This window comes from Dama dama, chromosome 15 (assembly GCF_033118175.1).
Source record: "Dama dama isolate Ldn47 chromosome 15, ASM3311817v1, whole genome shotgun sequence".
Taxonomy (NCBI): Eukaryota; Metazoa; Chordata; class Mammalia; order Artiodactyla; family Cervidae; genus Dama; species Dama dama.
In genome coordinates, this window is record NC_083695.1 from 43967585 (window position 1) to 43991741 (window position 24157).

At 55.3% G+C, this 24157-nt stretch overlaps 1 protein-coding gene across 1 annotated transcript in view; it reads right to left on the reverse strand.

Moving 5' to 3' along the window:
• The window catches only part of GRID1 (glutamate ionotropic receptor delta type subunit 1), a 658662-nt gene extending 638034 nt beyond the window's left edge, over positions 1-20628 (reverse strand). Inside the window, exons 1-2 of the mRNA XM_061163043.1 lie at positions 20511-20628; positions 18221-18376 (exon numbers count right to left, since the gene is read on the reverse strand). Of these exons, the coding sequence (XP_061019026.1) occupies positions 18221-18376; positions 20511-20589 (235 nt within the window). The 5' untranslated portion in view covers positions 20590-20628. The remainder of the gene's footprint in view (positions 1-18220; positions 18377-20510) is intronic.
• Between the last annotated feature and the right edge of the window lie 3529 nt (positions 20629-24157).

Below are 24157 nucleotides of genomic sequence, written 5' to 3' on the forward strand. Positions count from 1 at the left end.
GTTTGGCTCTGGGCCCCGATTTCTCCTCTAAGGTCTACAGCCTGCACCCCACGCTCACTTCAGGGGTTCAGATCCCAGAGCCGGAGTCACTTCTGCCAGAACCACAGAAAAGAAGTTCTAAGAGCCCTGCAGACCTTGCCTGACTGTCAGCACCCTCCTCCTATGCCCAGCAACCCCGGACAGGGATCCTGCATTTTCACATCCCCGAGCTTCACTCAAGCTGTTCCACCACCTGGAGTGCCTGCTTCCCTTTCACCACCTAAGTAGCCCTCATCCCCCAGTTAAGACTCTGCTCAGGAGTCACTTCTCCCAGGATGTCTCCCATGATTGCTCCCTGGCCCAGGCTAGGGGACCTAAGAGTGTGATCTGTGCTACAAGAGAACGAAGCCAACCCAGGGCCTGTTGGAGAGCAGATGTACTGCCTAACCTAGCCTGGGCCAGGGAGCAACCAAGGGAGACATCCTGGGAGAAGTGACTCCTGTTCCTACCACACCCAGCTCTGTGGCCACAGCAGACAGGACGGGCAGCCTGCCAGGACTCTTTCGAGAGACAGAGCAGTCTTGGGTGGGCTGAAAACCAACCCATCAGCCCTACCCAGCCTCATGCCCCGCACAGAGACTCACATTGCCTCCTCGACCCTCACGACAGGCTTTCTCCAGCCAAAGTTAATAATTTTAAAGTAATTAAGTCCAGCAAACCGTAACAGATTAAGTAAGGATTGCTGGTGGCCGGCAGAGCTAATCAGCATCACCTCTGCCTGAGCCCGTGTGGAGGGCAGCTGGGTGGGAACTGGATCCCAGGTCCAGCCTCCAGGGGCCTGACCATCACGGGGCAGAGATAAACCTCTCTGAGCAGCCAGCCGCCTAATGAGACTGTCAGGGGACTTCTTAACAAGATTAGCAGAACCCAAGATCTGCCTCACAGTGTGTGGAGGATTTCTGTTCAATTAGTGGTTCGGGGGCAGGGGGCAGATACTGCCTGGGAGGAGCGGTTTGCCTCTGCCAATAAGGCAGTGCCCCCTGGCACTCCTAGTTCTGGCATGGCCAGCCCAGACTCCCAGGATCCACAGTAGCCTGGGACAGTGTTCCCACCGGTCAGAAGGATGAGCAGAGCTGGCCCGGAGTATAGGGCAAAGCCAGGTCTCTGGCTGCCAACCCCAGGACACCTCCTCCTCCCTTGGAACCTAGGTGAGCTCCCAGGGGTGGCCACAAATGGGCCATCTGGAAGAAGGGGACAGAGATCCCTGCACCCCCGCCCACAACAGGTGTGTGGGGATAGGAAACACCTCCCCCCCTTTCCTGGGGTGGAAAACACTGATTCTGGGGCCAAGAATTCTGCAGACACCCCGTACCTGCAGGAGGCCACAGAGCAGTGAGTTCCACCTCCTGGGGATCAAGCCCTGCTTCCCTTTAGGACGTGGGAGTACACAGGCGTTCCAGGTCACACTACACCCACAGGAACCCTCAGGACACCCAGGGAGGGCTCCAGCCCCAGGTCCCTTCCTCTCTTCCTATCCCCAAGTTCCTGCCCTGCCAGGCTGGCTCCCACTGTTCCCTCATTGCCCCAAATGCCACCGCAGCTCAGCTCTTTCTGCCCCATGCCTGAAATACAACCTTCCCTCACTCAAGGCCTTCCTGCACGGCCAGGCCCACAGCCCGTCTCCTTCACTGATGCCCACCCGTGGGCGCACCACAGAGCTCAAAGCCTGGCTCCTTTCTTCCCAACCCTGCCTGCCCCACAGAGCTTTCAAGTCAGCCAAGTCTGAGGCCTCCTGGAGCTCACTGTGCAGGAACAGTGGCCCCAGGGTGACCCCAGGGCTTCCAGTCCAACCCCAGTCCCGAGTGCCCTGTGGGCAGAGAAGCCCCACATTGAGAGGCTATTCCCTCTTCTGGAGGGCGGCTAAGAGAATGCACGGGGCACATGGTGTTCTGTGGGCCCGGCCTCCTCTCTCTTCCTCAGGTGACACCCATGCTCTGCCCCTTCACCCTCAGCTTGGGGCTGCGACAGCCCCAGGCCTGGCCAATCAGGGCATCCACTCCACTGGCACCAGGGCTGAATCTGGGAGGAGGCTGTCCCCACGGCCAGCCAAAGAGCAGCAAGCCTGGGACCCTTGTGAGACTCTTGTTAAAGAGCCCCCCTCTTTCCATAGGCAAGGAGCAGGGTCTGACTGATCAGACTGGATCAGCCTGCAACAGTCCAGGGGCCCTGAGTGGGTGGAGATCCCTGGGAAGGAAGCCCACCCTGGGGAAGGCAGCCACAGGGTGTAGAGAAGGAGGCAGTGTCCTGAGGATACAATCTGGGCCCCTGGATCCAGCCATGCCTGAAGTTATACCTCCACAGGCCTTTTCCATTACACAGCCTGATAAATATCTTTATTTGCTCAGGCCACTACGAGTGTTCCTAACACCCACATGACTAATATGATTAATAGAGAACATGATTTCAGACCCTTGGCAGAATTCCCTGATGTGAGGCTGCTAGGGGGTGGTATCTTCAGATGGTTCAACTAGCAGCCCCACAAACACACATGGGGACAACAAGATTCCCCTAGGGCACGAGAGGCAAAGACGCTCCATACACCCCAGGGCACCGCGGCTCAGCCACCTTGTCACAGCCCCAGCAGGGTCCTCAAAGCACACCCTGGGCAGGCCACCCAACAGGCTCCCCCAGGAGGGGCTCAGTCTGTCTATAGGGGTGTGTCTGTGAGCTCGCCAGGACACACAGGCATGCTCTCCTGTGTGTGTCTGCAGATCCACACGCACACAGGCCATCCGTACAGTCACACAGCCACTCCACAAACATCGCTCTAGCCCAGCGTGCCCTGGGAGACCTGAGAGGCAGAGCTTAAAGACCTCCCAGGTACCCTCCGAGACACAAGGGGAGGTGTGAAGGATGCATGGCGGCCAGGAGAAAGACCCCGTCCTGGCTATGGGGGCAGGGCAGCCAGGGAGGGCCTCCTGAAGAGCGTCTCAGGGACAAGACTGGAGCAGAGTGGGCGTGGAGTCCCGTCTAGCAGCACCCTGCCACTGAAGGCCCCCTGGAGCACCGGCCAGTGCTGATCCTCATCACAGACCCCCTGTCCTCCCTTCCATGAAGTTCATTTTCTTGGCAGGAGCTAAGTAGCCTGACACAGTCAGTTCCCTGAGCTACGTTCAGGCTGGATCGTCCTGACAAGGATTCCATCATGAACAACTGTGGGGCTTCAAAGCCCCTTCAGCCCCGGCTCACCAGGTGGGTTCTATCTCCTGCTTCCTCAGAGGCCAATGCATCAGGGTGGCAGCTACGTTCTCACAGATGGGCACTGGGCACCGGCTCCTGGCCGAGGGTCGGCAGTGCCCTCCCCTGCAAGTTTGAGCTGCCTGCAGCGGCTCCTCCCTCTCCCGGCCCCTTCTGCTGCCCAAGTTTGAAAGAGAAGGGGCTAGGACAATGCCATCGCTGATACATGCAGGTGGAAACTGAGGCCGCACATCGGGGGGCTCCCGGGCCCACCAGAGGATTCCCAGGTGGGAGACAAGAATGGACACCCCAGTCCGGACTCACATCTAACACCCAGCCAGCAGTCAGCCCACACAGCCCCAAAGGGTTAGTAGCTGGAGCCCAGGGAGAGCGTCTACTTGCCCTGGGAAGCCTCTCCTCCATCACTGCCCACTCCCATCCCCACAAGCACATCTCAGAGGGGATGGACAAGCCAGTGACCCTGAGCCCCTGCCACAGCACCTCAGCCCAGGAAAATGTCTTCCAGAAACAGAGCCTTCAAAATTATTTCCAGCTCCAGCCCACAAGTGTGGAAAAGCCCTCCATGGTAACTGCATCCCTACGCTGGGCCTTAGAATCCCCCATGAAAGTGGCCATTGCCAGGAAGAGGCTGTGCCATTGGCTCCTAGCATTTCTTACCAGGACAAAGACCTTCACATCCAGAGGCTGATCAAGAGGGAGGGGTCAGCATAAGTGGGCCCCAAGTGGCAGGATGGGGCTGCTATAAATGCAACAAGCCTCCAAGCCCCACGCCATGGGACTCCAAGTGGTTCTGAGCATGAAGGCAGGGCCACAAGCTTGAGAGGGGTTTCAGGGAGCAGAGGTCTCGTGTGTCCACCTGTCCTGTCATCTATCTAGGGGCTCTTACTGAGCACCCACAACCAGCTGCACACCAGGCTTGGTTTTGGGAACCCAACAATGAACAGGACACTTTCCTGCCCTCACAGACTTGACTCTCCTCACAAATAAATTAATAACATAACTGCAGGTGAGGAAGCATGCAAAGAAGGAAAAGAAGGCTTTGTTAGAGAATGAAAGGGGCTTTCCTTGGAACCAAGGGTAGCCTCTCTGAGGAAGTGAGATCTGAGGAGTAGCTGAGGTTGAGAAAGAGCCTTGCATGTGAAGTGACTTCCTGATGGAGAGAACAGCATGTGTAAAGGCCCTGGGGTAGGAACATGCTTCACCTTTGGAGACATGGGAAGAAACTCAATGTGGCTGAAGCAGGGGGTCAGGAGGAGTGGCCGTAGTGAAGCAAGTAAGCTCAGTCCTTGTCGGGGTACTTAGGGGCCTGCAGGCTCTGGCAAGGGGTTTGGCTTTTATTCTTAGTACTGCAGGGAGCCATTGAAGGATTGCAGCAGAATGGGGACGGTGGGGGGGTGACTGTATTGATATTTCCAATAATTCTAGTTGCTACATAGACAGAGGCCTAGAAAGGAGGGCAGAAGGCAGGGAACAGAGAGTAAGTGACCACAGGGGCTGAGGCCTGTGAGATGGTGAGATGGAGAGAATTGGACAAGGGCTGAGATAAAGGGGGGTCGTGTGCATAGTGGGACAGCATGTGAGGAAAGCAGGGAGTGCTGACTCAGCACTAATCCTTTGTTGTTTTTTTTGAAGCAATCTCTGCTTTGCTCTGCTCTCTGTACAATTCCTTGTGCTCCCCAGGGTGGTCCACAGACAATGCTCACATGGCCCTGGGCACAGGTGTCAGCAGACACTGGGTATTGACAGACACCTCTGCTTTCTAACAGGCCATCACCAGGAGCCTATAGCAGACCACAGCTGCCAAGCGCATTGCATTCTTCCTTCGGTGAGGTTCCTGGGCTGGCTCCCAGCACCACCCAGGTGACTGTCCACGAGGCTTCTGCAGTGAAAGGAAGATAAATGGAAAAGTCTAAAGTCTAGGCTCCCAGCAGACTCTGGTATGCTGGGATTCTGAAATATTCATATATAAGGAGTGTGCAGGGATAGAAACAGAACATATGATGAGTCTGGTGCAGAAATGCAGCCATTAGTGATGTCAATGTCAGTGATTCCCAGCAGATGAGACCCTGTGTCCTGTGGGTGCTGGTCAGTGAGCCGGTGTGAAATCTGGGAGCAGGCTGAGGAGTCGGGCAGCAGGATCAGGCTGGACTCAGGCTGCAGAGTGTGTCTGAGGTGGATAAAAGCAGCACAGGCACCCCTCTGAGCTGGCTCAGGGTGGGAAGGAGAGACAACTCTCTGCAAGGCATAAGTGAGAGTCACAAGCTCGGAGCTCTAAACTGGACTTTAAAGGAATCAGTGTGAAGTCACACACTAGAATCCAACAGCCAACTGCACAGCTTCAAGAGAGGGTATCTGGTGCATCACCCTTTCTTGGGCAAAAGCCCTGGGCTGGAGGACCAGAGGCTCACCCAGAGCCACGGCAGGAGGTGAGGCCAAGAGCCAGCACTCACTAGGGCTTCATTCATCTCAGCAGAACATCCAGAACAAGCAGTGACCATCCCTCCCTCTGCACTGATCGGACAGCATCATGAAGGCACTAACTGTGGCTCGTGTTTATGGAGCATCTCTTTGGTGCCAGGTGCTGGCTACATTCTCTATTGTCCTTACCTCATTTGGTCAAGACAACCTGTTAAGGCAGGTGCCACTGTCCCCATTTTACAGGCAGGAAAGCTGAGATCAGCAAGTTAAGTCTCTTGTTAGGAATGCTGTCTTATGAGGGGCAGGGACAAAGTGAATGTATCCAAAAGAAAATCCAGTGAGAAATATTCAGGCTTCAGGATATGAAGCCTGAAAAAATCCGAGGGACAGAGTGGCTGTCTTTAAATGTTTAAAGGGCTGGGGGTGGAGAGAGTTTTGTTTCAGTGTATCCCAATGTAAAGGCCACCTGGGGAAGAGAACAGCTGATCCTTGGAGACGTAGGGATCTCATTCAACACATGTTGGCCCCAAGGCCTTGGGAGGGCCAACTCCCTCAGTAAGTTCACACCACACTGGTTGGGTCCCAGGCCAGGGAGGCTTGCCCACAGCTCACCCTCTCCTACTCTAGTCTGCTGGGGCTGCTACACTAAACACCAGAGATGGAGTGTATTATAAACAACAGATATGTATTTCTCACAATCTGGAGGCTGACAAGGGCAAGATCAAGGTGCTGGCTGATCTGAACTCTGGCTGATCTGAACTCTGGCTGATCTGAGGGCTCTCTTTCTCGTTTGCAGACAGCTGCCTTCTCACTGAGGTAATGGCACCCCACTCCAGTACTCTTGCCTAGAAAATCCCATAGATGGAGGATCCTGGTAGGCTGCAGTCCATGGGGTCGCGAAGAGTCAGACACGACTGAGAGACTTCACTTTCACTTTTCACTTTTATGCATTGGAGAAGGAAATGGCAACCCACTCCAGTGTTCTTGCCTGGAGAATCCCAGGGATGGGGTCGCATAGAGTCAGACACAACTGAAATGACTTAGCAGCAGCAGCAGCCTTCTCACTGTGTCCTCACATACTGGAGAGAGAGAGCAAACTCTCTGGTCTTTTTTTTTTGGCTGTTGTATTGCACAGCCTGTGGTATTTTAGTTCCCCAACCAGGTCCCTGGCGTTAAGAGCGTGGAGTCCTAACCACTGGATGCCACTGAATTCCTACCTGGTCTCTTCTTATATCTAGTCCGGGCATGAAAACACCACTCTCAAGATCAGATCTCAACCTAAGAATTTCCCAAAGCTCACCTTCCAAATACTATCACATTGGGGTTTGGGGCATCAACACACAAACTGGCAGGGGGAACCACTCAGTCCACAGCACTTCCAGGTCTTCCCTGGGTCTGGCCTTGGTTCTGCAGGGCTCTCCCTCAGCTCCAGACACCAGAACCCTATGATGTCTGCCCGCCTGTATAGCTGGGGTCACAAGAAGACCACTCCTTGGGCTATGCAGGGAGGCTAGCTCCTGCCCTCACCACTTTGACCCACTGCTAAGATGGCAGAGTAGCTGCCAACAATGAAGAAGGGCCCAAGCTGTTGCCCACAGCCTCCTGCTGACCTTGGCCAAGTCAACTACAACACAGTGACCAGAATCTCATTGGGATGATCTCCGAGGGGTCCAGGGTCAGGACCACACATCTAGGCCCAGGGATGTCCCCCAGAAGGGAGGGGGATACGATATTTATTGAGTGGGCCCCAGGAATTGCCCTGTCTCAGAGCTGGGGACACAGCAGGACACAATAAAGATAGCCCTCCCTTCCTGCAGCCCACAGCCTCCAGGAGATTCAGCAAACACAGGCTGATAGGACACATGGCAGGACCAGCTTCCTTTGGGCACTGGGAGGCTCCCCGAGGATGCCATGTGTGAACAGAGACCTGAAGGAGCTCCACAAGGAGGGCGCTACAGGGGCTCCAAGTGGCAGCTGGCACTGTGGCTCATTCTGCCTAACATGCCTGGGCAGTGCAGACATCTGCAGCACTCTCCCATGTGTCCATGTGTATGTGCACACACACACACACCCATGCACACACCTCACACCCAAATACTGCTACACACACACATTCACACACTCACATGCAGCCTGGGGTGATATGCTCAGATTCCAGGGGATGCCCAAGGATCTGACCCCCGCTGTTAGACAGTACCCACTCCTCAGCACTGCCCAACAACCACCCTCCCCCAGAGGCATGGCCACCCCAGTCTCCTGAGGAACACGGGCCGTAAGTGCCTGGCGCAGCCCAGTTCTGCACTTGGGTCATGCAGGATCATACCACAGCTCTCAGAAGCCTATATCTGGGATGCAGGCTAAGCCCGGAGCCAGTCCTGAGCTGAGGCCCCAGCCTGGGGCTCCATGACAGGGACAGATGCTTCCCCGGAGCTCTAGGCTCAGCTGGCAGCCTGCAGGACTTGGGGGTAGACTCCTGGGTTGTTTGGGCCACCGGAGCCTGAGAGGGAGGGAAAGGCGAGTGCAGACAGGTGCCCTGGGCACTACCCAGGACTAAAGAGGAGCAGCATCGGATGTCTGCAGCCAGGACAGGGAAGGCAGCAACGGTCCTAGAGCCGAGCCAAGCCGGAGCCCCCTCGGTACCTGGCACTGGCCCACTGAGATGGGCACCACTGAGACAAGCACCAGCCCAGGGCCCAGTTCAGGTCTCAGAGCTTTGGTCCCTGAGCCGAGGCCAGGACCCAGAGAGTGGCCACTCCCTCCCTCCGGGGCCTCTGGGTGCTCAGACAAAAGAATGGAAGAAAGCCCCCCAGCCCCAGTCCAGGAGCAGAGCCAGGGCAAGACCTAAAGCCTCTGCCTTTGCACTGGGCAGAAGGAGCTGCATGGGATGGAGAGAGTGGGGGACAGCCTGCCAGACCCGGGCTGAGTCTGCAGGGCCTCAGGCCACATCAAGGCTGGCACATGGCTGGGCTGAGCCACGAGCTCCAGCCAAGGTGATAGGGTAGGGATGATGTCCAGCCAGTGGGGCCCATGTCTCTGCCCTGACCTGGGATTTGGCCGCACCCAGGCAGAGCGCAAAGACCAAAGGGTGTCACGCAGCCCGGGCAGGGGAGCAGGAGAACAGAGCAAATAGAGAGAACCAGTGCCTACTTAGCATACTGTGTGTCCCCACCCACCCTCAGTGTGATTCTGCTGGGCCCCAGGCAACTGCCGCTTACCCACAGCCTCCATCTACCAGGTGTAAGTCACCTCTCTAGACTCATCACCACAACACTAAGGTAACCTCACTTCACAGATATTAAAACAGAGGCTTGAAGAGGACAAGTAACCTTTCAAGACCACACATCTAATTGGTCACAGAGCTGGAATCTGAACCCAGACGTGCCTGACCACTTTACACCATAGCGAGCAAGTTATAGGCACTTTGGCCAGCCATGTAGATCAAGCTGGCTGGCTTCGGGCCACCCTGTGCACTCGAAACAGCAAGGCTGTGGCAAGATTGCAACTTCGTGCAGTGAGGGTCTACAGGCTCCCAGACCCCAGCCCACACAGGGGGCTCAAGGCAGCCTCCACATAAACCAAGTCATCAATCTAACTTGGTTCCCTGCTCTCCTGGGACACCCAGCAAGGCCGGGATCAACTCCAGGCTGCCCCAAATGGGGCAGGGGGTGGGAAAGCCTGCCCAGCCCAGGTCAGAAAGTAGGAGGAGACCAAGAGCCCTTTGGGACCACTTGGGCTGGTACTATAACAACCATCCCAACCTGGGCACTCAGTCCTGGGCTGGGCCTTGTAGCACACTTCCTCAACTGACCATCATGGTGGTCATCTTTCCCATCTTTCGGTCGAGGAAACTCAGCTAACCCACCCAGAGTCAGACAGCAGAACAGGGACAGGAATCCCAGTCTGTGCATGAGATCAACCAGACTCCTGCCCCCAGCTCAGCTTGTGGGCACCCTGTCTGTTCTTGTGCAGGGGCGTGGGAGGGCCTGGCTGAGCTGTGGCTGGGAACAGGCATAAGGCAGGCAGAGACGGAGCAGCCATGTCTGGCTGCCTCTGCTGGATCTGGCGGGGTATGAATGTAAGGGAAGCAAACTAGGAGACAGGGCCAGCCAGAGCCACATACCCAGATCTGGCTGGAGGAGGAGGTGCAGCTGGGGATGAGGACAGTCCTGGGTCCCAGCCAGCAGCCCCTGGCTTCACCCACTAGAAGCCTGCTCTGCCCAGATCGGGCCCAGGAACAGAAAGAAAAGGGCCTGCTAACCACCTTCCCAGCTACCTTGCCTATGCTTCAGGCCTAGAATGGAGAACTCTGGGTCTTCTCTCCCCAACCTGTAGCTATTAGCCAGGAAACTGGCTGTTTATAGGCTAGAAGGAAGGTCTTAAGAGGTCCCAGCTGACTGGATACTGGACATGGACCCAGCTGCCTTCCTGGGCCCCATGCCTGTCAGAGAGGCCAGATCCCAGGGAAGGGTGTGGTCATACCCCAGCCCATGGCAAAGACAAGTCTCCACTCTGGACCAGTGCCTCAGCAAAAGAGAGAGCTGGTGCTGCATGGGAAGGCAGGGGTGAGGAGGGCTCAGGGAGGAAGCAGGGGACATCTGTAGACGAAATGGGGCCACGGGGAGCCCTGCTGAGTCCAGAGAAAGCACAGACTTGCTTATGACCAGCTGTGGGGCCCACTACTGCTGGTACCAACAATAGTCGGGCCCGGACACCAGTCTTCACCCCATCCCTTAGGAAGCATCAAGGCAAGTCTTTTGAGACCTGGGCCTGTCCAGGTAGACAAAGACTGGCTCTCTTCTGAGAGCCGGGCAGGGCTGGGACCTGGGCTTCCCAACTTCGTCCTACACCAAAAGGCTGCCTGGCACCTTCTGGGGCAGAGGAACAAGAAAACAAGTGTGCAAAGGGGAACTGATGGAACCCATGGATTTGGTCCAACCAGGATCCAATATCTAAAATCCCTTTTGGGTTTTGTTTCTATGTTGTTGTTGATTTAACAAGTCACCAAGGAAATAGGAAGGCTGTTTGGACATGAAGTGGCTAGTAGATATTTGTGTCACTCACCATTTCCAGCTCTCTCTCTTTCCAGGCCCACAGTGGTCTGTGTTTCCTGGATCCTTTACAATTGCTTGGAACCATATGACTAGTTTTGGTCAACAAGTTTTAAGTAGAAAGACCTGTGTCACATACAGGCAGAGACCCTGTAGGGCTCTCTCTCCCTCTGGCATAGCAACTAGCAATATTCAAGCCGAGTGACCATGATGAGCTCAGTTCCAAGCTGACCAATGATGGACACATAACATGAAAAGGAGATGAATTTGTGTTGCATTAAGCCACTAAGACTTGGAGAGTGTTTGCTACCACAGCATTACTCAGTCTACCCTGATTGATACAAAGGAAACCACAGAACAAAACCAAAGGGCAGGAACAAACAGGCACTTCCCTGGGTCATCAAGTCTAAAAAGTTTCATATCCAGGGATCGGTCTGGGTTAGAAATGGTACAGGAACCAACAGTACAGACTCAATGTTCCAGTTTTTAGGTAAAAGCATTTTCCAGGAAGTGAAAAGCCCGAGTAAAGGGAGAAGATGGCTGATATAGGAGACAAAGCTAGGGGCGTTTGGACCTGGCAACTCCAAGAATCTGGAAAGAGGCTGTCTGCCTTTGCAAGATATGGCTTTGAGTTTTCAGGGGCATCCTTAGCTGTCTTCCAAGAAGAGTCTAGAGAAATGGCCCTCACATATTGCTCAAGACAGGAAGACTGTCAACCAGGAATGGGAACAGTAGCAGCCTGGAGGCAGCACAAGAAGTGTCTCACTCGGGTCCACAGCCTTTGACCCATGCGCCTGATATGGATGCCTATCTGTTCACTACAAATAGTAAGTCCATCTTCCCCACTTAGGGGCAAGGCCATGGCATAGTATTCACAGGGATACTAAAAAGGATGGTGAAGGACAGGAAAGCCTGGCATGCTGCAGTCTGTGGGGTCACAAAGAGTATGACTGAGCGACTGCACAACAACAAGAACAATCCATTAGATATGAGGCTGTGGGTAAGGTAGGAGTTCAGTCTATAAAGAGAGTGTGTGTGTGTGTGTGTTTATATACACAAGAGGGACCCTAGAATGAAAGACAACTCTGAACCTAGCAGCTCAGCTGAATGAAGATGATAGCTATTCTTTTACACAGATACAGGCTTGCGAGAAATCCAGAGAGGGGACTAGTGAGAGGGGCTTAGTGAGCAGCCATCAGCACCCACAGCCGCCGCCTTCTGACCTGAAGCATCGCTGGCAGGAGGAAGCTGAGGGTGTCAGGAAGCAGACTGACCTTGGCAGGGACCCCACCACATGCTCCAGGTGAGCAGGGTGGAGGGTGGAGAGAGGAGGGGGGGTTGGAAGAACCTGGCCTGGAAGAAGTGGAGGTCATGGACCTGCACGGTGGCACAGCCTTGCGTCTGGCTATTCACAAAACAGACTCCTCTAGGAACCTTAGACGTGGCAGCTTGCAGGCTCCGGGAAGGAAGTTGTTGTCTCATTGGAGAACACAGGGAGGTCTACAGAGGCCTGCAGACTTACAGTCTGCCACCTCCAGAGTGAGGATGATAGACAGGGAAACATGGCCACATGCTCCAAGTAAAAAGAGGATGCCACCCAGTATGCAGGAAAGCAACCAGCCATGCAGAAGAAAGGGAAGGGTCATGAAGGGCAGTAGGCATCCCCAAGGTATACCAACATAGTAGCAGAAAAAAATGGCCCACAGAGACATCCACATCCTAACCCCAGGAACAGTGAATATGCTAGAAAGTGGAAGTGTTAGTAGGTTGAAAGAAAAGTGAAAGTGAAGTCACTCAGTCGTGTCCGACTCTTTGCGACCCCATGGACCAGGCTCCTCCGTCCATGGGATTTTCCAGGCAAGAATACTGGAGTGGGTTGCCATTTCCTTCTCCAGGAGATCTTCCTGACCCAGGGATTGAACCCGGTCACCCGCATTGTAGGCAGATGCTTTACCATCTGAGCCACCACCTGATAGTCGCTTAGTCGTGTCTGACTCTTTGCACACCCCATGGACTGTAGCCCATCAGGGTGCTCTGTCCATGGAATTTCTCAGGCAACAATACTGGGTGGGTTGCCATTTCCTTCTCCAGGGGATCTTTCCCAACCCAGGGAACTAAACCCAGGTGTCCTGCATCGCAAGGATGGATTCTTTACCATCTGAGCCATGGTAAAAGAGAATCCAGGTTGTAATGCAATTAAGGGTGTTAATCAACTGACTTGAACATAGAGAGGCTTGGATTATCCCCGTGGGCCCAATGCCATCACAAGGGTCCTGGGAGGAGGGAGACAGAAGAATCAGAGAGGAGATGTGAGGACAGAAGTGACTCCCTGTGAGAAGGACTGTACCCACCACTGCTGGCTTTAAAGCTGAAGGAAGGGGACCAGGAGCTAAGGAAGACGAGCAGCTGAAAAGGCTAGAAAGTGGATTCTCTCCTAGGGTCTCCAGGAGGAATCAGTGCTGCCAACACCTTGATGTTAACCCAATGAGACCCATGTCAGGCTTCTGATATGCAGAACTGTAGGATAATATATTTCTGTTTTTAACCAGCAAAGTTATGGTAAAATTTGTTTCTGCACCAAAGAGAAAAATTATGCAGCTGAGTGGATGGAAATGATGGCAGTGGGCCTGCAAGCATCTTTAATGACACTAACATCAAACTCAGGGAGATGCTGACAGTGTCTCCCAGGCAGGGACCAATAACACCATTCCCAGGGGGAACAGTGGGTCTGCCAGCAGGAGCTGCAAAAATACAGCCTCAACGGGACCTGAAGGGAAGTCAAGGAAGACAACAGAGGCATCAAACACAGGGAGCCCAGCCCGGCACTCGGTGACGACCTAGAGAGGTGGAAAGGTGAGGAGGGAGACTCAAGAGGAAGGGGATATACATAATTATGATTGATGTATGGCAGAGACCACCACAACATTGTAAAGAAATTATCCTCCAATAAAAAAAATTTTAATAAATAAAAACAACAACAAAAGTTCAGTTAGGGAGACCATCTAGCAGCTGTCAAAGAGTGCAAGGGGCAGAGTGACCACCTAGGAATGACCAGTATAATATGGGCAAGACCATCAGATGGACACCACCAAGCTCACTGAGCTTTACTTTCATTTTATTTCATTACTTCGTTGTTGTATTCTGTGAACACCAAGCTATACTTGGGTGATTTTTTACCCTGTCTTCCTAAAACACTTCCATGCTTATTGTAACTAAAAGGAATATTGCCTCACATACATTCCTTTTTTCTTCCTCTTCCCTAAATTGTTATCTTTCCACTCTATGACAGATATATCTACAGCATAGCCAATAACTCAAGTCTTTTACTTACAGTGAAAGATAATACCGTGAACAGAGAAGACTCGTGTTCAGCCAGTTCTTTTATGCATTTATATAATCTTCTCCTTGAGCAGGCACTTTAAAGCAATATGAAATTTTTTTTATTTAACAAATTAGTGTCTCTTCTAGTATCTAGAAGACAAATTTTCTAACTTATTGTTAATATGGACTCCGCCAACTAAATCTAAGTTACCACCTTTGAGGGATTTAAATATCACTTCTGTATTATCATTTGCTAAATCCTCAACAAATGCATATTTTATTAAAAATGATCCAGTCTTTCACATAAACTGACCAACTGCTTCAAAAGGTAGCTTGCAAGAAGCCTGCACAAAATCAGCCTGAAGAAACTGCAGGTATAAATCTTAGGACCCACAAGTCAAAGTAGAGTTCCTTATTTTCTTCAATTAAATACTTAAGTATATCTCAACATAAATGCTTCCATTTTTTAAAAAATTGATCGTTTTGGATATTTAAAAATATATGCAGACAGTAAGAGCAATGTTTATAAACAGTTCACATGATTTCAGAAAAAGCCACTGATATGTTAAACAAAAAAACAAACAAAATATACAACTGAACAGAATGGGAGCTCTGGCACTTATGAAAGTCAGTGGGTGAAAAAAGACTAGAAGGAAAGAACAGTGGTAGATTTCTGAACAATTTTGTTCTGTCTTTTGATGCTTTCCTGCACCTTCCACACATTTTACATAATGAGCATGCGTTGCCCTTTTCCTTTTTCACATTTTTAAATTAATTCATGCTCATTGTAGCACGGCATCTCTTTTATAATCAGGAAAAAGAAAGTTAAGCAAAAAGCTGAAAATGAAAAGGTCAGTTAGGGTCCGCTCTCAAGGAATTCACTAGCTTGAGCAATGATGCAGCTGAAAATACCAACAGCCTGAAGAGAAGCTAGATGCATTCACAGTTGGTCAAGGAACAGAGAGGGAATTCATGTTTACTGAACACCTACCGCAGGTCTTTTGCAGACAATTCATAAATGTCTCATCTCATTTAATCCTCACTATAAACCCAGGAGGACCCCTCTCAGCAGACATGTGAACATATTGGGAATAAGGCCAGGCCTCCCCCAATATCACACTGCACATGAGACAAGCAACATTTGAACCCAGTTTCTTGGGCCCCAGAAACTAAGCTCTTATCCCTGCATGGTGCTACCTCTCAGACCACAATGGGGCAGCATCACTTCAATCCCAAATCCACCTTGGGAATGCAGGGATGGTCATGGGGAGCTCACCCAGTCTATGATGAAGGATGAACCCCAGTCTGCCTTGGCCACTCCCAGCCAACAAGTCTTTTCCTTTCCCATCCAAGCTGTATCTACCAGCCGTGTCCTGGGACTGGGACTGTCCAAGTCCACAAGAGAGATATCCATCAACCAGGGCCAAGCCATGAGATGGACAACACCCCGCAGGGCACAGAAGGAAGGACCCAGTGCACTGAGCACCTGCCCCACCAAGCCTCAGGCCAGGGAGACTTGCACCCAGCACGGGCACTCCCTGAGGCTGTTGAGGGGCTCATCCCTCCCATCCCTGACAGCATCCCAGGGCTTCAAAAGGTCACGGGATAACAATGTGAATTTCTGCCCCTGCCGCTTATCATTTGAAAGCATGCCAATTTTAACCAGCACATGCCCTCTGGGCAGAGGGTGGCCCAACACCACCTGGTCAGTATTCCTCTACCTGGACAACCTTCAGGCATCAGTATCCAATTCTCTAGTTCTTGTACACACACCCTCACTCACATCCTTCCAAGACTGTGTCAGCCTGCCATTCTTTGAGCCTGAGACATTTTTCCAGTTATAAAAACAGAAAAACTGAGACCCTGAAAAGGTCCTTGGGTGGAGCCCTGTGTCTCCAGAACAAAGCCGCATTAAGGTTTGAAGGTTGAATGGCCCGTAGTTGTTTGATTTGACTTGTACTGTGTTACTCAAATTGTTTGGTTAGTTGACAAGAGTTAGAAATCAGATTTTACATTAAAGTACAGATTTGAAGCTCCTCTTTAAAAAATAAATAAATAAATCAGCATATTTATAACACCAGGATTTTCATTCCCAAATGGTAAAATCAGCTGAAGTTGTGGAACAACTTCCTTTTGACAGAAATTACCTCTCCAGACCCCATACTCCAGGTCCTTCTGGGCCCTGCTGCCCAGTTCACCCATGTGTTACCTGTCAGTAACCCTGGGCAAGAGCATTATCTTCAGTCTTTGGGGACCTGTTGCTGGAGTGGGGAGGGGGGCCAACGGGCATCATCTGGAGCAAAATGAATGAACCTGGAATACTCAATACAGTAGAGGGCAAGTCAACAGAAACGAGATATATCAACAGAGAAGGTGGCAGAGCCAAACTGCCACGAAAACACAAGTAGCATCCCCATTACACTGTGAGTTCCCTGGGGCACGTGTCTCCAAGCTGTGTCCTCAGCTCCCAAGCACAAAGGATGAATGTCCACAATGACAAGAGTACGGGGAGTGTGCAAAGGGAGCATGAGGCACCATGAAAATCACATCAAGTAATTGGAAAAGCCTCTGTCACCAGAGATCCTTACCCGAGTTAGGGTCATTCCTGCCTACAGAGGTCCCACCTTCCCCTGGCTAGAGCCCACCACAAGAAGATGCAACAGTTGCAATGAGGGTGCAGAGAAAAGAAGTCCAAGGGCAGGGCCTGCAGCGGCAGTTACTGCAGATAGGGCATGATCAGACAGCAAAGAAGGGTGGGTTCCACCTCCTGTACTTCAGTGGACACCAGACACTTGCCAGGGCTGGGAAAACCAGCTCCCGTGATAGACAACCAGTCTCACCCCAACTCAACCACCACCCCCAAAACACATTCAGACCCGCAGGCTTTTACTACTACCCAAGGACAGCCTTGGACCTTCAGGTCCCAGATCTGGGCCTTCTCCCTCCTCTGCAAGAACAAGAGACTCCCCAAAACCTCTTTCCATCACAACATTCTGAATCCAGAACACAGCCTTCACAGGGTCACCCTATCCTTGGAGAAGACTAGCAGCCAACATACAGCCTAAAGCAGGAAGAGGTCTCTGGGTCTAAGGGGTTGGGGGTAGGGACATGGGGACAGGGAAAACTTGCTTGGAGCCTCTGGCCAGCCTACCCCCTCCCTACACCCACTGTCATGTTTGATCCTCCTGGGAGGAATCCCCGCACTCTGTGCCACCACCTGTCCCCTATGTCTTCAATATCCCTGGGCAAGGGCCTCAGAGCCAAATCCATGGCTATAAGGAACCAGGAGAACCTTTGGATATAGGGGCAGATGAAAGGAGAGGGGCCCGAGGACAGGCAGATACGGGGCAGAGAGCCTTAGTCCCTGATGAGGAAGCAGGCATCATGGGAGAGAAACCCGAGTCCCCAAACCCAGGCTCAAGCCAGGTGGGAGGGGAGCGAACGAGGGAGGAGGGAAACGCAGCCCGCTCTGCCTCGCTTAGCCGCGCACTTGTTGCCCCCGCCTGCGGGCAGAGTCTTCGGACCAAGGTGGCCCGGGGCGCCGGCTAGGATTTCCCCGCAGCCTGGCCAGGCCCAACTCCGCTCCTTTCCTGGTTGAACAGCGCCCACCTCCGGCCCAGGCAGCTATGCCTCCGCCCACGGCGGGGACCGCAAGTGAGAGCGGCGGCTCCAAACCCGGAGGAGGAGAGCAGCCGAGAAACGCGAGCCGAAGCACTGAGGGGAGCGAGATGCTGCGCGTCCCGGGATGCGCTCGGGAGAGGGGAGAGCACTGGCTTGGGCGCTAGACGCTCCTCCTCCTCGGCAGCTAAGAAGACACCGGCCCATCCAGGTCAGGGGAGGTGCACCAACACAGGTACCCTGCTCGCAGACACGCCCACCCACACTCTACCAACAAAGACGGCCCTGAGCCACGCACGCCTGCGCGGCCAGCACCGGGCGCACACACGCGCCCACCCGGCTGGAAAGGAGCCGCACAAGCCCACGACACGCCCCGCAAGGAGCCCGGCTCGCCGTTCACAAGCTCTCGGCTCCAGTCCCGCGGCGCAGGGCACTCCCTGCTGCTCAGCTGTGGTGGGCCGGGGAGGGAGCGCGCACCGTGCGTGCGGTCCAACCCTTGACAACCCAGCAAGTCTCCAGCACTGCGCCCGAGGCAGGCCCGGCCCTGTTAGCCCTGGACACCGCGGCCGGCCACTCACCTTCTTGCACGGCCTGGAACGGATTGTTGGCCTCGATGACCTTGATGGAGTAGGTGATCTTCTCGCTCTGCAGGATGTCATCATTGAGGCTCAGGTCCGATACAGCCAGCTGGAACACCCTGTCGTCCTTGGCCGCGTTCTCCTCGAAGATGGCACCTGGAGGAGAAGAGGGGTCAACACCAGGCCTAGAGATGGGCTCTCCTTCCCCACCCCCACCCCCGCCTTGGCCCTCCCATCACCGCGCTGGCAGGACTGCAGGCTGCCGAGTGGTGGGAGTTCTGGGCTGGGGTTTCAGCCTGATAGGATAGTTTAGAGGTGGGCCTCTGCCCACCCACACAAAAATACACCACCCCAAATATGCCAACATAGTCCACATGAGTTACATATGCACGTGGTACATGCAGCCGCCAGGTCACAGGAGTGTCTCACAACCAAGCTACCTCATATATCAATCATGCCCCACATAATGGGCTGAGCCAAGCTGGTGTGACCTCATGCCCTGCCTAAATAGTCCCACGAGTCCTATCCCAGGAGCCAGAAAGTCCCCTTGCAGCCCCAATCCCAAAATGGAAAGATGACTTCCCTTCTGCCCTGCGCACCCCCCTTCCGTAGGAGCTAAGCAAACAGGTCCCCAGTGGTTTTCCTGTGCTGGGGCTTCTTTCTGCAGGGGCCGTTGATGACCGGTGACAGGCAGAGGGACTACTCAATCCCGCCTGACTCCCTGGGCTCTGTCTCCTGCTTTCCGTCCCTCTCCTGATAGGACAGTGTCCCTAGACCCTTTGCCTTCTAACCCAGCAGCTGAGGAGCCCAGAAGGAGCCGCTCTTGAACAGGCCTTCTAGAACCATGAACAGCTCCTCCGGAGCAGCCTCCCGCTGGCCTTTGCGCTCTTCTCACTGCCTTGGCCGACTCTCGGCGCTTGACGCCGAGATCGGTCGGACTCGCCTGAGCCTGGCCCTGCAGCCTGGAAAACTCCGGAGTCCAACCCCCTTGCCAGGCCCTAAGGGTCACCACAGTCCCAGAGCTGGGCCCAGTGATCCCCGAACTGGGGGCTGGGCAGGAGGAGGGAGGTCCCGTTCCATGCTACACCCAGAGCCGCAATGCTGACCGCAAGACCCAAGCCCCACCACCTCCACCCACAACTGGGAAGCAGGTCTTGTCCCGGTGCCTGCCAGGGATTGCAGCGTTCCAAGGCCAGGCCTAGTCCCTGATCACCCATCACCTGTCCCATCACCCCTGCCTTCTCACACCTCCCAACCCCCCAGCCTCTCTCGGCTCGCTGGTCTTCCCCAACTTCCGGCAAGACGACTGCCGACGGGCTCCCCAAAAACAACCGCTGCCAGTCCCCCAATCCGGCCCAACTTCCTGGGATTTCTCCCCTGCTGCTACCAACTCCCACACACTCCCCGCCGGCGCGCCTCCTCCTCCTCTCCACCTCGTCTTCTCTCCTCCCCGGGTTCTCTCCCTCCATCGGTCTCTTCCCGCTCGGCGCGCACGCACACACACTCCGCACACACACACACACCGCGGCCCAGGCTTCTTCCCTGACTCCCACTGCCCAGACCATCTGCCGGCCCCCAAGAAGAAGAAACTCTGAGACTGTCCAGCTTTGGGCTGCCGTCGCCACAACCAGATACACACACACCCACACATACACTGAGAGATACACAGACACACACCAGGGAAACAGACAGACACTGTGTCCACTCTAACAGGCTGATAAATCGTGCACGCACCAACACAGGCTCCGATGGCCCCACACACCCCAACGCCCTCTCGCAGTGACACCAACACGGTGCCACCGGCGCACACACAGAAACACACGCTGACAACACCCACCCACCCACATTCACGCACGGTTCCGGTCGGGCCTCTTCCATCCTGCGCTACTAACTTGGCGAGACCCCGGGCCCTGCCCGCCCCCTGCCCGCCCCCTGCCCTCGCTGCTCTGAGCTGTACCTAAGGGCTGGCCCGACCCCGCCGACCGCCCCTCCTCTCCCCCGGGTACGCGGGGCTGAACCTGAGTCTAGCCCTGGGTTCCCCGCAGCCGCGGCCCTAAGTGTCGGCAGAGGCCGCGGGGCCCCGCGGGGGGATCGGAGCCCCGGGAGCAGCAGGAGCCCGCGGGAGCGCGGCACGGCCCGTGCACAGCTCCTCCGCGGGGCGGCGCGGCCCTTCGGGGGAGCACCGCCCGCCGAGCCCCTCGGCCCAGGGAACAGCCAAGTTTGGACGCCGCGCACCCCCCGCGCCACTGGGGCCCCCGCCCAACCTCGGCCCCGAGCCCGCCGCGCTCACCGATGTGGATGATGGAGTCGGCCCGCACCGACACGCACTGGCATATCCAGGGGAGAAGCCACAGCGTCAGCGCTTCCATGTCCCCCGGGCGCGCGGCTCATCCGCCCGGGCCCGGGGCGAGGCCGAGGGCAGCGCGGAGCGGGGAGGCGCCGGTCCGGGTGCAGTCCCGGGCCGCTCCCCGGGAAAGCCGAGCCCGCCCGTGCGTCTTCCCCCGCGCGCCCGCCCCTGCGCCCTGAGCCCGCCCCAGCCCAGCCCAGCCCAGCCCGGCGCGGTCGGGCTCCCGCTCCGGCTCCGGTGGTGGCTGCGGCGGCGCTGGCAACCCGAGCCCAGGCCGGCGCGGCGGGGGCGGCCCGCGGCGGCGGCGGCGCTCCCCACGGCTCGGGAGGCTTCGGAGGCGGCGGAGGCGGCGGCGGCAGCAGCCGGGCCGGCGCGGCGGCTCCGGGCTCGCTGTGTGTCTGAGCCCCGGCGAGGAGCGAACTGCGGAGGACGCCCCCTCCCCTCCCCCTCCCCCTCGACTCTGCTCCCCCTCCCCTCCCCGCCCGCCTCCCTCCCCTCCGCCCTCCTCTGGACCACGTGACTGCGGAGCCTCTGCCTCGCCGCGCGGCGCTCTCCAGCTCGCGGCTCGGAGGGGGCGCCGGGTGCTCCGCGCTCCCAGTCGGAGGGACTCTCGGAGGCCAGCAGGACGGTGGGACCGGCCGAGGCTGCGGCGCGCAGAGACTTGGTGGTCCTGGGCCTCATGACCCCCACGTTCACCAGGGACCAGAAAATGGAGAAGGGTCGGCTCCGACTGCCCTCGGGGATCCCTGGAGCCCCCTGGCCCCGGCTGACCTCAGCCGCCGAGCGTCTTGGGCCATGATCCACGGCCCGGGCAGAGAGCCCCTCGTGGAGCCGGGCCGGGATAGCCCGGAGAGAGATCGGGCGAGGCGCTGAGCCAGTCATCGAGAGGCAAGGGGAGCCAAAGGGGGCTCGCCGCGGCCGCGGGCTCGAACCTTAGCTGGCCCCACGGACCTTGGCGGAAGCCCATCCCCCTCCCTGCGGCCCGAGGCTCAGCCGGGAGTCGGGCAGGAGGCTCGGACTCTGAAGCCCAATTCATGGCCGGAAACCGGCGCATCCGTGACCGCGGCGCCTGGACGTGAGGAGCCTTTCAAGCGGCCGGCGTACTCAGACTCCGACTCTGCACGGAGCCTTTACGCGCGAGCCCGGGCGAAGAGCCCGCTCCTCGCGGCCAGCGCAGAGCGGGGCTCGCTCCACCGCTCGCGGAATGCCTCCGGCCCCGGCTACCACCAGATAGAGCGTTATGCCGTTTGGGCTTCAGCCTGCGGGGGGGGGGGGGGGGGGTGGCAAGCCTGACGCTAGCCACCCTCCCCCCGCCTCCGCCCCCAAACAAGTTCCAGACAGACTGAACTCCACGTGGCACACCCAAGATTTCAGGGAGACAGCTGAGCCTTCACGGACCCGGCTTCGGGAGGAAGCTCGGTCTGGGCGCGCCTGGCAGAGCCTAGTGCACGGGGCCACTTCTGCGGGCCCGGGAGCGCCCATTGGCTCTGTCGTTGGCCCAGCCCCAAGGTCCCTGCCTTGCAGGGCCATGCGCAGGGCGTGAGGAATTCAGAGAGACTCCGCAACAGACCTTCCTGGAACTCCCCGCTCACAGGAGAGACAGACACCTAAATAGATCATTAAAAGATGCGGCAAGGACCCTGAATAAGCTATGTGTGCAAAGGCGCATTCTGGGCTGTGACCCAGCCTGAGAGGAAGAGCCAGGAGATGGCTTCCTGGAGGAGGTGACAGTTTTAAAGGTTGAGTGGGGTTACCAAGGGAGAAGGAAGGGAGGCTTCCAGGCACTGAATGCTGGTTAGCGAGCCAAGTTAAAAGAAAAAGAATTTAGTGTGTGTGTGTGTGTGTGTGTCCCAAGCTGCCTGCCACAGAAGTCATTGGCAGAAGTCATTTAGTTCAGAAAGGTGGGGGAGGAAGTTGTGCAGGGGGGAGGGCCAAGGCAGGCTTGGAGACAGGCAGCCCTTACAATGGTTGGTGGGGCTGCAGGGGCAGCCTCCAGAAGAAGAGAAGCTGGGTTGAAGAAACAGCAAGGAACCACAGGGTCTGGCAGGGTGACTTCCAAGATGAGGAGACTATGGGCAAGAGAGGAGGAATGGCCATGCCTGCAGGACGCTGGGCTGTCCAACTGGGTGGGGTGCCCACAAGGTACTACCTCCAGAAATCCATCTGGGGGGGCGGGGCTTGAATTGTAAAACACACCGCTCCCGGGCTCTACAAACCCCCATGCCTCCATTCTCATTCCCTGGCTGAAAAGTTAGAGGGAGAAGGGAAATAAAGAATGGGTTTTATTATTTAACAGTTTGGTTCCTATGGAGACTGTCACAACCTCAGATGGATGGTGGTATGTTCACCCTGTCAGGGCTCAAACCTGAGGTTAAGAGCCACAGGGTCAGGGATCCCCAAATACACTTGTTTGGACCCCTGCAGTATGTTAGTAAAGTAGGCCCCAGTTGGAAGTTTTTCTTGATATTTATTATGCTAGGTAGAGGTAGCATGCTTACAGTGAGACAAGTCTCAAGACCCCCTTCCAAATATTAAGAAGTCAACCTATAAACACACTCGATTTGGGGGAGATTTCATCAGCTTCTAATTTTGATGATGAGGCCCCTCTAGTTTGGGACCTGAGGGCTGTGACTCAGGTTGGCCTTGCCCTGGAAGTGCCTCTCCTGGGTGCTGCCTTCCCCTCCGTTTCCCATAATGTGGGCTCCTTCACCCACAATGCTTATTTCCCATGCTCATCCTCTTATACTCCCAAGCTAAGCCAGTTTTTCCTCCCAGACTGGAATGGCCTGGATATCCTTTGACTGGCCAGGAAGGGTACTCTGCACAGGCCCCATTTCCACTAGAACTGGGGGAGCAGGCCCAGAGATATTGGGGCCCCATGCCTGGAGGAGGGCATGGCAACCTACTCCAGTGTTCTTGTCTGGAGAACCCCCATGGACAGAGGAGCCTGGCGGGTTACAGTCTAGAGGTCGCAAAGTCGGACACGACTGAGCGACTAAGCGCAGCACAGCACATGCTTGTTTACCTCGAGGCAAGACTATTTGAAGCCTCTCTGTCACCTGAAGTTGGGATTACCAAGTTCCAGGGACATTTGCTTATTGAGGCTTTTTAAGGTTCATCAAAACCTTAATTACTTATTGATCTGGCCAGTCCAGTCCCTTTAAACCCTGTTAACCTCTGGGGCTGCAAAAACTGCCTCCACCAAATCAGGCTCCTAGGGAAGCAACGCCACCTGAGGAACAAATACACTCCAACTCTAATTATCTGGCCGGAGGAGAGAGATGAGCTATCTCTGGGAAGTATGATACAAACCCATTTCACAGAGAGGAAAACTGAAGCTTGGCAAAAGGAGCAACTTGGCCAAAGCACCAGTTTTTTTCTGGACCCAGGACTAGTCCTCTTGGTTTGTTTCTCACTAAACAAAGACATATTCACAGAAATTAAAACTGGGTCCATAAGTCCTTCATTTGCACAGAGTTCAGCCAACACAGGTGATTGCTTTTTCTAAAGAGATCTTCAGTTTTACTAATGCTAACTATACATATTTCCTGGAGAAGGGCATGGCAACCGACTCCAGTATTCTTGCCTGA